Raw genomic sequence first — 15,233 nt, 5'->3', positions numbered from 1 at the left:
AACTACACTCAGAACTGTTGTGCTACAATTTTATGTTTATGTGCCACTGGTAATGTAGTTATGACATAACATAAGTGTTATGTAGCTTTTGTCAAGCTTTTTGAAGGCTACATCATTCTGAAAGTAGTGAAGCTACTACCCAAGCTTCTCAGAAATGTTTTTAAGCTAGTAGCGTACGGCTGTACCAACTTATACCCAACACTGTGTGCCAGCCACTGCAGCCAGTGTGTGATTTACTGTGAGAGAAAGGGAGGGAACAAAATAGAGATAGATAGAACTATTGCTACACAGTATGGTTGGTTTGTCTCACTGTGTGTGTGTGTGTGTGTGTGTGTGTGTGTGTGTGTGTGTGTGTGTGTGTGTGTGTGTGTGTGTGTGTGTGTGTGTGTGTGTGTGTGTGTGTGTGTGTGTGTGTGTGTGTGTGTGTGTGTGTGTGTGTGTGTGTGTGTGTGTGTGTGTGTGTGTGTGTGTGTGTGTGTGTGTGTGTGTGTGTGTGTGTGTGTGTGTGTGTGTGTGTGTGTGTGTGTGTGTGTGTGTGTGTGTGTGCGTGTGTGTGTGTGTGTGTGTGTGTGTGTGTAGGGAAGGTAAAAAGTACCGTGTGTATGTCGTAACCCCCCTGCTGCCTGGGTTTGAGGGCGACATCACCACTGGAGGCGGCAATGCCATCCAGGCTGTCATGCACTTTAACTACAGGTTAGAAACATCATAAGTCCACATTCATGAGGACTTATATTTAGAAACATCATGAGTAGAATTAAAGACGGAAGTAATTGATTACGCTTTGTTCTTTCTTTCTATTATTTGATAATCTGTTAAATTCTTTCTTTTCAGTTACAGTATATTCAACTGTACATGGTTTTCCTCTCTTCTCATTCTCATGGGTAATTATTTACTCAAGCTGATTTTAATAAATCTCTTCCACCAGAACCATGTGCAGAGGAGAATATTCCATCATCTCGCAGCTAAAGAGAGAGAGTAAGTCGGTCTACTGTCCTATTTTTATGATCACTTCTTATTCTGGTCAGTGTGTGTGTGTGTGTGTGTGTGTGTGTGTGTGTGTGTGTGTGTGTGTGTGTCCTATGTCTTCTTGTCCTGGTGGTGCCATTATAGCTCTCATTTACTCCCTGTCTGCTCACCCATGCCAGCGTGCAAAGACTGGTCTGTTATTGTGCTTTGTCATAGAATGGTGGTGCTTAATGTATGATCTACATTACAAGCTCATGTGTCGTGAATCAATGTGACAGTTTTTGCCGATTGGCTATTTTTGTCACATCACAACATGATTTTCTGGCAATCAACACCATCGTATGATATAGTATGAATCTAGGGTATGCGCATGCATAAAGTGAGTGGCAAAGTGATTTTAACATATAATGAAATCCGATATGAGCTGTAAGAACAGAACAGAACACTCAGTCTTCCAGGTATGATACACCCCTACGCTCTATTAAGCATTACTCAGAGCCATTGGTACATTTAATCTGCTTACTCATTATTTGTGCCGTTATGGGAACTGGAAATAATTGGTAAATAACTCTTTCAGTGGATGATCACTGGATGAACTACATCTCATTCGCCGGGTTGAGGACCCATGCCGAGTTGGAGGGACGGCTGGTCACAGAGCTCATCTACGTTCACAGCAAGATGCTCATTGCTGACGACAACACGGTCATCATCGGTGGGTCTCTCTCTCTCTCTTTTTTATTTTTTTACAAATGTAGAAGTACATTGAGAAATACAGAGTATGGGTCTCTCTCTCTCTCTTTCTCACTTGTGTTGGGACTGTATCACTGCGATCAGAGTGTGACGTAAATTACATCATGGACACTTTGAAATACACAAAAAACACATATTACCCACATAAAAACCCCAGGGAAGTGTTTCTTGTCTCCCAAACATCATTAAAATAAGATCTGGTTGCAAAAGGGGTGAAGTAGCCCTTTAACTGTTGTGTTGTAACACAGCCTCACAGTGCCCTCTGCTGGCCAGTCTATGACATCAGCCATCTATGACACTAGTCTGTCTCTGTATTTGGGCAACCTTTCAGACTCAAATCTGACTTCCATTTACTTCTTGTATAAAAATCACACAAGTGAGGCGGCGCCCTTATCATCATACGTCATCATACATCATCTGGCCAATCGCATTTTGCGTCCTCACTTTTGTCTTCAATGTTTGTGTTTACACAAACCCTCAAAGCTGGACATAGGAGGGGCCAGAGTAATCTAGAGTAATGGCACTCCCGTTGACTGGAATGCGGAAGTGCTCATTCTATCTCAATGGAATAGTTCCAGCCATAGGAGCAATGTTTGGAACTATCGCCCATAGGCACCCGCTTTGTGGCGAGATCAAAGTGTGTCACCACTCTCTTACTAGATTACTCTGGGAGGGGCTAGCCCCCCTCAAAAAAGTAAAACAAATAACATGAATCATTTTTTTGATGATTTGCCCCATTAGCCCCTTGATGAATTGAATACATACAGTAGGATCACAAAACCCTCAGAGCTTTCTATGTTATCCTTTTAGTGTTATTTGTACTTTTTACAAACTTTTAATAAAGTATTCAATCAATCAAACAGACAGACACACATGCACAGACCCTCTTCTAGACTTGGCCCCTGGGGCTGCCGTGCCGAGCTTGTCCTGTCAAAGTGTCTGTGAGCGACAGACACTGAGGATGATCTCAGGGAGGATGATCTCCCTCATGCTTCCATCATTCATGCTCTGTAGATGTAGTGTAATAAACATCCAACGTGTGTTCCAGGCTCTGCCAACATCAACGACAGGAGCATGCTGGGTAAGCGTGACAGCGAGGTGGCTGTGATCGTGGAGGACTCGCAGAGCGTTTCCTCTGTGATGGACGGGGAGGAGTACCGGGCGGGACCCTATGCACTGCAGCTACGCCTCGAGGCCTTCAGGTCTGTCTGTGTGTGTGTGTGACTGACTGTGTGATTTGTTGAACATTAGAGCACCAGATGCCTGAGATGTAAGGATTATTTCCATGACGGACTCTTCACCCGCGTGTAACTGGCAACTTGACGTCCAATTTATCCCCCTTCTCTGCTATGAGGTCTCTCAATCTTTTAAAAGAACATTCCAATGTTTGTGTTACTGTTGTATCCTTTCATGTCTTAGGTGACATTGTCAGAAAGTGCACTTTGTTTGGCAGGTGTGAAGGCTCATTCGAATCCTAATGCTTATCAAAGAACCGCATTCTACTCCGAGCAAAAACGGGGGTTTCGCTTCGCTTCCAATCGCACTTGATTACGATTCGGTGCAGTAAATAAACTAAATTAAGCAAACAATGTGGCGGGTGAGGAGCTGAACACAGTTCAAACTTTGCTGTTATATCAGTGCGCTCAGCGCTGTGCCTCCATGCCCAAAAGAAGAGTGCGTTGCTGCGTGCGTATAGAGAGAGAGAGAGAGAGAGAGATGTGTCAGCTTGACACATGCACGTTATGAGTATAATTTTATCACCATAGATTTCACTGTGTAGGCTAGTTTATGAATGGAACACATTGATAAAGGTCCCCCTGCTGTGTTTCCAATTGCTGCGGATGACAGTGTGAAGGCAAACCGCAGCAAATTAATTATGCAAGAATCCCAACTTCTCCGCCCATTTGCATCAAGTCTACCGAAGTATTAGGTGGGAATGTGACCTTAGAGGTGTTTTGGAGGAGAGTGTTATTTTCTGGCCAGGATAGAATCATCTGGCGCCACTGGGTGGTTCATAGGATGCCACCTGAGTGAATTTTTCAAAATTAAGCTGCCTCAGGCATTGGTAAAGTTGTGTTGAGAAAATCATTGCAAGTGCCATCCATTTTCAACATGTCATGCAGATACATAATGTAACATACCTACATGTTACACGCATAAAATAACACAAACACACACACACACACACACACACACACACACACACACACCGTGCGAGCGTGTGTGTGTGTGTGTGTGTGTGTGTGTGTGTGTGTGTGTGTGTGTGTGTGTGTGTGTGTGTGTGTGTGTGTGTGTGTGTTATTTTATGAGTGTAACGTGTATGTTACATTATCACAAACACAAGCACATGTCTAGTTGATAGAAATTATACAGGTATATATTTGCCCCTTATAGCGTTAGCTCAGTCGGTAGATATCTTTCACTATAGACAACAAGGTTCTGGGTTTGATACCGGGGCGCAGTCAAGTCAGCATGTGAGTAGCACTGTTTGCACTGCATGACATGTGGTAAGTACTGGGAGCTGATGGTAGGTGTGGCACTCCACCTCAGCAATCCATCTCACAGAGGTCTAGCAAGATGAAAAGGGGATCAACGACGCGTTCTAGGTTCTACTGTAGGTTTGATACAGACGATAAGCCATTCTGACCTAATTACATACTTACTGTCCCTTTTAAATACCGGTACTCACTACTCATGGGAGAACCTTGTACAATTTGTTACACTTGGTGAATGTGAATCAGAGGTTTATATGGTCTTCTCTGGGATCATAGAATGCGTTATAACATCCCGTCAGTAAATTAAAGATCTCTCTCTGTCTACTGAAAGATCTGACTGACTATACTTTATGTATATCAGTCTCTCTTGCGCTCTCTTTATGTATCTACCTCTCACACTCTCTGAACAGGACTATCTTGGGTGGCCACAATGATACCAGCATTGATGTCTCTGACCCAATCAGTGACCGTTTCTACAAAGAAACGTGGATGACCACGGCTGGACGCAACGCCACCATCTATGAGAAGGTGGGGCTAATGCAATGTCCAATTAAACCTCATGCTTCGCTGGCTGGTCTCAAACCTGTTGCTAATAAGGCTAGATTTAATACCAACAGCCACAATTCTAATTGTGTGTGTGTGTGTGTGTGTGTGTGTGTGTGTGTGTGTGTGTGTGTGTGTGTGTGTGTGTGTGTGTGTGTGTGTGTGTGTGTGTGTGTGTGTGTGTGTGTGTGTGTGTGTGTGTGTGTGTGTGTGTGTGTGTGTGTGTGTGTGTGTGTGTGTGTGTGTGTGTGTGTGTGTGTGTGTGTGTGTGTGTGTGTGTGTGTGTGTGTGTGTGTGCGCGTGTGCGTGTGCGTGCGCGTGTGCGTCCACGTTCCACTTCAGGTATTTCGGTGTCTCCCATCGTCCCTGGTGCGGAACATGTCTGAACTGGAGCAGTACCAGTCCACGCCAGGCCTGGCCCAGTCCGACCCGGCCCGCGCCCAGGAAGAGCTGCGGAGGATCAGAGGGTTCCTGGTCCAGTTCCCTCTAGACTTCCTGTCTGAACAGAACCTCATGCCCTCCGTTGGAACCAAGGAGGCCATGGCCCCGACCGAACTCTGGACCTAAGGAACAACACTAAAACCTAACCCTCTTATTGTTATGGCACGGTGCCACAGTAAGTAATGCCATTTGATTGTGGAATACCGGTATATTTGGGGTACTGTGGTGTATATTGGATCCCATGTACCTTCTGAAAGGATCTGGTTGGATCTGATTTCGAAAGCCTGCCTTAGAAATCTTTTTTGGATGCGTTTAGCTAGCAGGGATTGATGACTCCATTTTGCTGCTACTGGGACTAAATACACACAGTAGTTTCAGGTCATTAAGAATGTGCCTCGGCGGTGGGATGTCATTCAAATCATCTGAGACAAGACAAACAAAGTCAATGATCTGAGGACGAAGAACGTGATTATTACTGCATGGAGACTGCACTCAAACTGTGGATGTGAAGGAACTTAAAAGTGAACTGTGAATTGCACATGAACTTGGGGTTTTGGGAATCAAACTATCAAACTGAATTTCTGCCAAAAAATGTGGTCTGCAGAGATTGTATAAGATGGATGGAACTAACTGTCTTAGAGACCTTGGTCCATAGTCTGGACGAGCCTGGATCTTGTCAAGCAGGTTTGAGGAATGAGAAAAGTACTTATCGGAATACTGAGCAGCAGCCAAAAGCAGAATACTTGATGGATAAGGAGCTTTGCCTTATCCGTCAATGTCAAAAATTGCATCTCTAGCAAAGATAATAGAAATATGGCAATGAAGAATCCAGTTGTATTCAAGACTTTCAAGTAAACTAAATGACCAAACTGCTTTTACATTTAGGCATAGAACGCAGTAGTCAAGACATGGCAAGGACACTTTGACAGAACAGATGGCTGTTGACGGACACTGACTAAAACCTGTGATCAGTCAGTCACAGGACAGTCTCTTTAGACTAACACCCTGGGTAGATGTCAATATGCTGTAATATCTGTCTATAAAACAAAACACAAAAACACACAAGCTTGGCCCCAATATACTGCAGATTGTAAAACTCAAAACGTTTAGTTGTTAGTGATGTGTACTGTGCTTGATGCATGCGAGCGTGTAATGCATGCTTGTGCTCCAGCGTTCTACAAACACATGTTTGTAGAACGCTGACACTGAAGGTTTTTACCCTGTTTGTTATTTCACAACGGTGTTGGATATCAAAACTGAGTGTTGGCATTTTTTGTGAAACAAATCGGTTGCCCTACTTGATTAACTGTACTGCCTTAACCGCATTCACGGTTGCCATAATGCATCTACCGATCGCGAGTGTAAGGAAGAGGAAATATGAAGTTTAATTTCTGAGACCAGCAATGTAAGGCCACATGTCAAATCTACAATGCTAAACCTTTTTTATACTTCATAAGACTTGATTGCTTCATGGAAATTACGTCTTCAGTGAGCAAAACGATCGTAGGCCAATGGCTAAATAGAAATTATGCGTTAATGTGGTCTTTCCTATGCATGGCATTCTAGGCTGGATCAGACAATCTGCTTGCTGCTGAAAATGGAATAATGATTGTCTCCTCTTTCTCCAGCAGAGGGTGCTGGCTTCCTAAAAACAAAATCTATAGGTAGCAGATAGCTTTTGGATCATCTATTTTCAGGGTGCCACACTGCCTGGTGTGACAAAGTATAAATGGAGCTTTAGTTGTTGTAAACCTGGGGTTCTCAACACCAGACCCTACTGCTACTGTAGATGTTAGAACCACATGTAGGCTACTGTAGTTAATTGCATACACCTGCTGTGCCTGTCCCATGGCTAAATTAATCCCTGATACGATGGCCAGAGTTGAAGACCACTGCTAATAGACATTGATGCTGCTTGTTCCTCTAGCACTGTGGCTTTTTACTCTGTGCAGAAAGAATGATCAGTAACAACTGATTTTAACTGCTGTCGTTTAAAATTGTACATGGTGGAAACTAAGAAAATGTTTGAATAACAACAAGGCTATATTTTTGGGGAAGAGCTGTTTTTAATCTGTTTAATTGAATTGAAAAGTCAGAACTCATGAGTTTTAACTTTTAGACTATATCATTTATTTTTTTAACATGACTAGGCACTAGGGAGAATAATACACACACAGTTCAGCCCTAGACCATAGTCATTGTTGAGTTGACCTGATTAAATCTTCCAGGGCAGCTAGCTGTTCCTTTATTTCATTGAGATTTATTTAATATCTGATACATGACAGGTTTATGGTTAAGCCCACATTTAAAAGGTGGTCACTACTTAAAACCCAGCCCACACCAATGTTGCAGCAACTGCACCCACTTGCAACAGAATCCCCAAACTGTACCATCAGCAACAGGTGCTGCAACTAGTTGTAACTCTTTAGGCTTATGACACACCATACAGTCAACACATGGACTGAGTGTTTCCCAAAGACACTGAAGAAAGAAGTCCAGTTTGTAACCTGCAGTAAAAATAAGTATTATTCAGTAATGGAGCATACAATAAAACTTAAAACATATGCTTGTTGTCAACATACAGTAAAAAAAAACGGAAAAAAATTTTTTTAGAAAAAGAAAAGCCACTCTTTCGCTTTCTTCATGTCAAATAGAACCAGGCAGCATGTTGTCTTTTTACCCCCACAATGTTCTGTATTCTTAACCTGCAGACTAGGCAGGCCTGTTGCACATCAATTTAATTTCGGATATCCTTCGATGTTTTTATTTGTTTTATACTTAACTTATACTGTACATGTGTCTCCTCTATCCTACTGTGTTCTGTAACTCTGCTTCCATTACTCCAGTACTTCCCCACATTACCAACCCGTTCTGGTTAGAGGTTTCTTTACTCCTTGTAATCTGTGCATAACATCACTCGTTTATGAGTTACCTTTTTGTACAGTTCTGTCAGTGTGTTGTTTTTTCTTTTTTTTTTTGTAAACTGTTCAATTAATCAGCAGTGTAACACAACATTTGAATGGATAATGAATTAAATCATGTTCAGATTTTAGGATTACAGATGGCAGCAGTTATTCATGAGGCCACTAGTTCTACTTGGGCTTTATTTGTGTCAAACAAGGCTTTTACAGCTCTCTGACGTGTATAGTGTGGCACTTGTGACACATTTGGAGGCTTCCAGTATAGCCAGTTTGTATTACTGTCATAGATCATTGGTGGTGGCCAAAAAGTTGACACTGACATTACCTTACACTTACAGCATCACAGACTAATTTAGCCATTTATAGACACTTTATTTTCTAGCATTGCATACAACATTTGGTTCCCCCCAAAAAACCCTGATAAAAATCAGAATACAGTAGCAGAAAATGCATTTTATGTTTAATAAAGAGCTGGAGGGACAAGGACTCAATAGCAATGAGTACTATCATCAGAATATAGAGCTATTTAACATTTTGAAAGGCAAATCACTCACAGATCATACAAATTATACACATTGGCTTAACAATTTGAGGAAAAGAAACACAATGAAGTCCAAAACTTAACAACAGATGGCAATCCACCACAGCCAGTCAGCTATAATAAATAAAACCAATTATTAGACCTTACAATATAATGGCATTAACCATTATCCTTATCCATTTTCTAATTCAACAATTCATATAAAATTGTCTCCACCAGTCCGAAGGTATGGGGAGAGAGTATTATTGTCGCGTGTGTGTATCCGTCCGTCCGTCTGTGTACAGCTAATCTCCGGCACCGTTAACCCGGTCGATGCTAAATTTTGCACACACACTCCCTGGATGCCAACATATTCCATCCTAATTGGCTAACATTGGCTTTTTGCAGGACTGGCCCGTTTTGAACAAAAAGCCTCAAATCATGAACGCAGCGGGGGATTTACTTGAAATCTTTCACACACTTTCCAACTAGGCTGAGGAATATATACCACCCTTTTCACATTGGGCTGTTATAGCGCCACCAACAGGTGGATTTTTGCAAAACATTTTTTTTGAGACCCCCAGGAACGCGCCCAAGGGGCCAGGCCGGTTTTGGCGAGCCGCCCCGCGTCCGAAACGGTTGAGAAATTACAGTTACCGTGTGGCGGTCCCTCTACTGTACCCTCTACTCAGTCTGTACTGTACTGGCACACCCGAAAGCATCATATATACAGTTAATACGTGCGTGTGTGTTTGTGTGTGTGTTCGGTTGCGCACAGGTGGTGAAAAACAACCATGCTGTTTTCGTGCTCATACCCAGCCAGGCACCCACCCAGCCAGCCAGCCAGCCACCCACACACATAGCTCCGTAAGGGAGCTGCACCACTCAAAAAATAGTAACGTTTTCCCTGTAGTATCGTATATGAGTCACTAGGGAAATCCTTTATAATTTGAGTTTCAGTTTAGTTTATCAACATTGTATTGCCTTTCCATGGAAGTAAGTTGTCTCAGGCAGATATGAACAGGTGTGTGTGAGTGAGTAGGTGTGTAGGCTACTGTAGGTACTTTTTCTGGTGTAGATTTCCTCCAAATTTTCTCTCGCACCAAGATAAAACCACAGGTGAACAAACCTGTCTGCGCCCTTTCCAGAGAAGTAGCTTATTCATCTTCTCTCATATGACACACCACAGTAACACATCGTGTTTTTCTTTTTTTGTGTTGAAACCACTCCAAGGAACAGCAATGTCCGTGTCACCTTGTGTTCACCCACCCACCTGTGTTCATTAAAGAGCACCAGTATAATGAGCACCAGTAGGGGCGCTGTTTGCCAGAGAGAGAGAGAGAGAGAGAGAGAGACAGTGCTGCACTGTTGCCTGCGAATGAGAGAGAGAGTAATGCAAGTAATTGACAATATATAAAGTCACTAGTTTAAAACAGGGTTGCGCAAATTGTTGGTGATAGGCTCTTGATAACAACAAATACATTGTGCAGTGAGATACTTTAGAAAAACCCTCTTGGAGCACTCTATCTCTGCGTGTCCTTTAATTGGTGAAGTTTAAGAACGGACAAAGGTATTAAGGATTTATCAAATTGCATAAAGTTAAAAGTATTACAGATTGAATAATATAATTAATATGAAATGTACTATATGAGATCTCATGGGCGTCAGAATTATATCCCTTGCAGATTAAGTACAATCACCAAGTGAGTAAGTGACAGTTTGTGAAGTCTGCGCACTCTCAAATGCTTTCCCTGCCCATTTTATACATTAACATAAATCCAAATCGTTAAACAGCAGAGATATTCAATGTGAGAATACTGAGGCCTACTGTATATCCTGACCTGAAAATGCAATGCATTTTCTGTTTTCTGTTTAGGGAAAAACCCCCAGACTGTATTATGATACTACTACTACTACTAAGTGTGTGTTGGGCATGCTCCTGGCTGCACATGAGGTGCATAATGTGAGGGAATATCGTTCAAGGTTCAAGGTTGTACTTTATTGTTACAATCTTGTGTACAGCTACATAAGAGTAAAACTTATTTTTGTTTGGCTTCCTTCAGACCATGCAGCAGCATAGTAACATTCATAACAACTAAAACACAGCAAACAAAGAATAAAGCGTGCAAGAAAGAGCAATCAAATTATCAAAGAGTAAAGAAATCTTAACATATGTACATGTGCATGTTTTCCCTAGTATCGTATATGAGTCAATCCTTTATAATTTGAGTTTCAGTTTAGTTTAACTACATTGTATTGCCTTTCCATGGAAGTAAGTTGTCTCAGGCAGATATGAACAGGTGAACAAACCTGTCTGCGCCCTTTCCAGAGAAGTAGCTTATTCATCTTCTCTCATATGACACACCACAGTAACACATCGTGTTTTTCTTTTTTTGTGTTGAAACCACTCCAAGGAACAGCAATGTCCGTGTCACCTTGTGTTCACCCACCCACCTGTGTTCATTAAAGAGCACCAGTATAATGAGCACCAGTAGGGGCGCTATTTGCCAGAGAGAGAGAGAGAGAGAGACAGTGCTGCACTGTTGCCTGCGAATGAGAGAGAGAGTAATGCAAGTAATTGACAATATATAAAGTCACTAGTTTAAAACAGGGTTGCGCAAATTGTTGGTGATAGGCTCTTGATAACAACAAATACATTGTGCAGTGAGATACTTTAGAAAAACCCTCTTGGAGCACTCTATCTCTGCGTGTCCTTTAATTGGTGAAGTTTAAGAACGGACAAAGGTATTAAGGATTTATCAAATTGCATAAAGTTAAAAGTATTACAGATTGAATAATAGAATTAATATGAAATGTACTATATGAGATCTCATGGGCGTCAGAATTATATCCCTTGCAGATTAAGTACAATCACCAAGTGAGTAAGTGACAGTTTGTGAAGTCTGCGCACTCTCAAATGCTTTCCCTGCCCATTTTATACATTAACATAAATCCAAATCGTTAAACAGCAGAGATATTCAATGTGAGAATACTGAGGCCTACTGTATATCCTGACCTGAAAATGCAATGCATTTTCTGTTTTCTGTTTAGGGAAAAACCCCCAGACTGTATTATGATACTACTACTACTACTAAGTGTGTGTTGGGCATGCTCCTGGCTGCACATGAGGTGCATAATGTGAGGGAATATCGTTCAAGGTTCAAGGTTGTACTTTATTGTTACAATCTTGTGTACAGTTACATAAGAGTAAAACTTATTTTTGTTTGGCTTCCTTCAGACCATGCAGCAGCATAGTAACATTCATAACAACTAAAACACAGCAAACAAAGAATAAAGCGTGCAAGAAAGAGCAATCAAATTATCAAAGAGTAAAGAAATCTTAACATATGTACATGTGCATGTTTTCCCTAGTATCGTATATGAGTCAATCCTTTATAATTTGAGTTTCAGTTTAGTTTAACTACATTGTATTGCCTTTCCATGGAAGTAAGTTGTCTCAGGCAGATATGAACAGGTGAACAAACCTGTCTGCGCCCTTTCCAGAGAAGTAGCTTATTCATCTTCTCTCATATGACACACCACAGTAACACATCGTGTTTTTCTTTTTTTGTGTTGAAACCACTCCAAGGAACAGCAATGTCCGTGTCACCTTGTGTTCACCCACCCACCTGTGTTCATTAAAGAGCACCAGTATAATGAGCACCAGTAGGGGCGCTATTTGCCAGAGAGAGAGAGAGAGAGAGACAGTGCTGCACTGTTGCCTGCGAATGAGAGAGAGAGTAATGCAAGTAATTGACAATATATAAAGTCACTAGTTTAAAACAGGGTTGCGCAAATTGTTGGTGATAGGCTCTTGATAACAACAAATACATTGTGCAGTGAGATACTTTAGAAAAACCCTCTTGGAGCACTCTATCTCTGCGTGTCCTTTAATTGGTGAAGTTTAAGAACGGACAAAGGTATTAAGGATTTATCAAATTGCATAAAGTTAAAAGTATTACAGATTGAATAATAGAATTAATATGAAATGTACTATATGAGATCTCATGGGCGTCAGAATTATATCCCTTGCAGATTAAGTACAATCACCAAGTGAGTAAGTGACAGTTTGTGAAGTCTGCGCACTCTCAAATGCTTTCCCTGCCCATTTTATACATTAACATAAATCCAAATCGTTAAACAGCAGAGATATTCAATGTGAGAATACTGAGGCCTACTGTATATCCTGACCTGAAAATGCAATGCATTTTCTGTTTTCTGTTTAGGGAAAAACCCCCAGACTGTATTATGATACTACTACTACTACTAAGTGTGTGTTGGGCATGCTCCTGGCTGCACATGAGGTGCATAATGTGAGGGAATATCGTTCAAGGTTCAAGGTTGTACTTTATTGTTACAATCTTGTGTACAGTTACATAAGAGTAAAACTTATTTTTGTTTGGCTTCCTTCAGACCATGCAGCAGCATAGTAACATTCATAACAACTAAAACACAGCAAACAAAGAATAAAGCGTGCAAGAAAGAGCAATCAAATTATCAAAGAGTAAAGAAATCTTAACATATGTACATGTGCATGTTTTCCCTAGTATCGTATATGAGTCAATCCTTTATAATTTGAGTTTCAGTTTAGTTTAACTACATTGTATTGCCTTTCCATGGAAGTAAGTTGTCTCAGGCAGATATGAACAGGTGAACAAACCTGTCTGGGCTTGTCAGTGTCGAAAGGTCCTTGAGCAAGACTCTGAACCCCTAATTGCTCCTGGTGTGCTGGTTGGTGTAATACACAATCTATGTAAAGCGCCTTGGATAAAGGCGCTATATAAATGCACCATTTACCATTTATTTGTCTTTTAACACACAAATGTGTATGGGCACTCTTAATCATTTGGCAAATTGGCATAATGACATTTGCGAGAAAAAGGTATAAAAAGCACAAAACTGTAGGCTTATTTTTTGCCATCTCTGGGGGCCTTCAATATGAATTTAATATAAATGAAGCAATGGCAAGGGGGTTGCCCTTGGAAGTTGGAACTCATACATGTAAAGTCCTTAACTCCTGCTGAGTTAAATTAAAACTATTGCAGTGAGTGTATTTTCTCCATTAATTAACCTATGCCTCCATCAGCCTCCATCAGTCAGATGGATCGATTTAACATGGTATTCTTATAATTCTGCCTGGCATGTTGTGATCAACTCTTTCAGTGGTAACCTCTCCCTGTCCCCGCCCCACTACGCCGGGTCGTCCTTCAATAGGCGGGGTCTGCCGAGGCATTCCGCTCCCCCGCCCCTCTCTCTCTATGTGTGGCTGTGTGCGCTTGCTGTCAGAACGGAGCAGCGAGCCCAGGACACTAGGACAAACGGTAGCTGCAAATCGTGATCACACTGGAGCTTTAACCTTCCCCGATTCATCCTTTAACCTGCAAACATGGACCCTGAGGCGACGATGGCGATGTTGTGCTCGGCACTGTTTCGCATCATCCCCGCGTTTGCGCTCTAGCCGCACGCTCCAGTGGCGTCCGCCGACTTTAGAAAGGACTATTGTATTTCAGTGTGCGGGAGAGAGGGGACAGAGTCCCGAGCGGAGGAAGACCACACAGTCGTGACAGCGGAAGGCCGTTTTCGGTGTTCGATCCGTGCGGATAATCGGGAACTGAGCGTGGCTTCCCAACGCCGAACATGGCGAGTGACTCTCCGGCGCGGAGTCTGGATGAAATAGACCTGTCAGCTTTGAGGGTAAGATGATGTTGATAACATTTATTTTTTCCTTTTATTACAAAGGGGGAACAGAATAGAGCTGCTGTGCCTGCGCGCGCGCGTGCGTGTGTGTGTGGAACGTGTGCGTGTTTCTCCTTTGCACCTGCAGCAGGCAGCGTTCCATGAATGGCAACCAAGCAGGAGAGTAGAGACTAGAGAGAGGAGGCGAGAGGAGGATATTTGGGAGACGTCGGCCAGTCAGTCAGGGCAGACCGCTACAATGTGTCAAAAAATACAAGGATGAAATTAAATGATATATAACACATCATCCCAGTGTAACATGACAGCTGGTTCGCCAACCGAAGCCTTCCTATTCATTCCGACTCACTATTATAGAAGTGTTACGGCCCCGATTTATACTTTAGTTGCGAGCCCGCGGGCGTCTCGCAGCCGAAAATAGCAGATCTACAAGCTCACGGCGTCTTGTTCTGTGATGCGTGCAGCGTTTTGAGCTTGTAGATCTATTACTTTCGGCGTGAGACCACGCTACGCAACTAAGTGTAAATCAGGCTTAAGTGTGAGAACGAGTCAGTTCTCAGTTGAGTTTCTAGCTGGGGATGCTGACCTCAATAGAGTGGTTTGTTTGTTTTCCCCTCTGCTTTGCCTATTATAGTCCTATCCTATCAGCCCCGATTCAGCCAGGCAGCAGTGGAATTTAACCTATTTCTCAGCCATGCACACTGCTGATGATACGTGTGTGTGTGTGTGTGTGTGTGTGTGTGTGTGTGTGAGTGAGTGATACTTGTGCAGCACATCTAGTGTATAGAGTATAGACCTAGCACAAGTTGTGATTAGGTCTTATCTAGTATTCTCACAATAGTGGTCAGGTCTCTGCATGGTCAGTATTGGGATTGGTAGTGCGGAATCATTTCTCGTGTGTGT

The 15,233-nt window shown here is 42.2% G+C and overlaps 2 protein-coding genes across 3 annotated transcripts in view; both read left to right on the top strand.

Annotated features, from left to right (window-relative positions):
• pld1a (phospholipase D1a) overlaps nt 1-8,255 on the top strand; it is a 41,038-nt gene extending 32,783 nt beyond the window's left edge. Inside the window, exons 21-26 of the mRNA XM_080783981.1 lie at nt 580-693; nt 926-975; nt 1,544-1,678; nt 2,765-2,918; nt 4,622-4,739; nt 5,097-8,255. Of these exons, the coding sequence (XP_080640107.1) occupies nt 580-693; nt 926-975; nt 1,544-1,678; nt 2,765-2,918; nt 4,622-4,739; nt 5,097-5,321 (796 nt within the window). The 3' untranslated portion in view covers nt 5,322-8,255. The remainder of the gene's footprint in view (nt 1-579; nt 694-925; nt 976-1,543; nt 1,679-2,764; nt 2,919-4,621; nt 4,740-5,096) is intronic.
• A 5,682-nt stretch (nt 8,256-13,937) lies between these two features.
• Nucleotides 13,938-15,233, top strand: part of tnika (TRAF2 and NCK interacting kinase a) — a 106,035-nt gene continuing 104,739 nt past the window's right edge. For both annotated transcript variants that reach the window (XM_080783495.1, XM_080783494.1), the window contains exon 1: nt 13,938-14,330. In XM_080783495.1, coding sequence (XP_080639621.1) covers nt 14,274-14,330 — 57 coding nt within the window. In that variant the 5' untranslated portion in view covers nt 13,938-14,273. The remainder of the gene's footprint in view (nt 14,331-15,233) is intronic.

This window comes from Protomyctophum bolini (assembly GCF_963924005.1).
Source record: "Protomyctophum bolini genome assembly, chromosome: 15".
Lineage (NCBI taxonomy): Eukaryota > Metazoa > Chordata > Actinopteri > Myctophiformes > Myctophidae > Protomyctophum > Protomyctophum bolini.
Note: the sequence above shows the minus strand (reverse complement) of the source record. Positions and strands in the feature narration are given on the sequence as shown.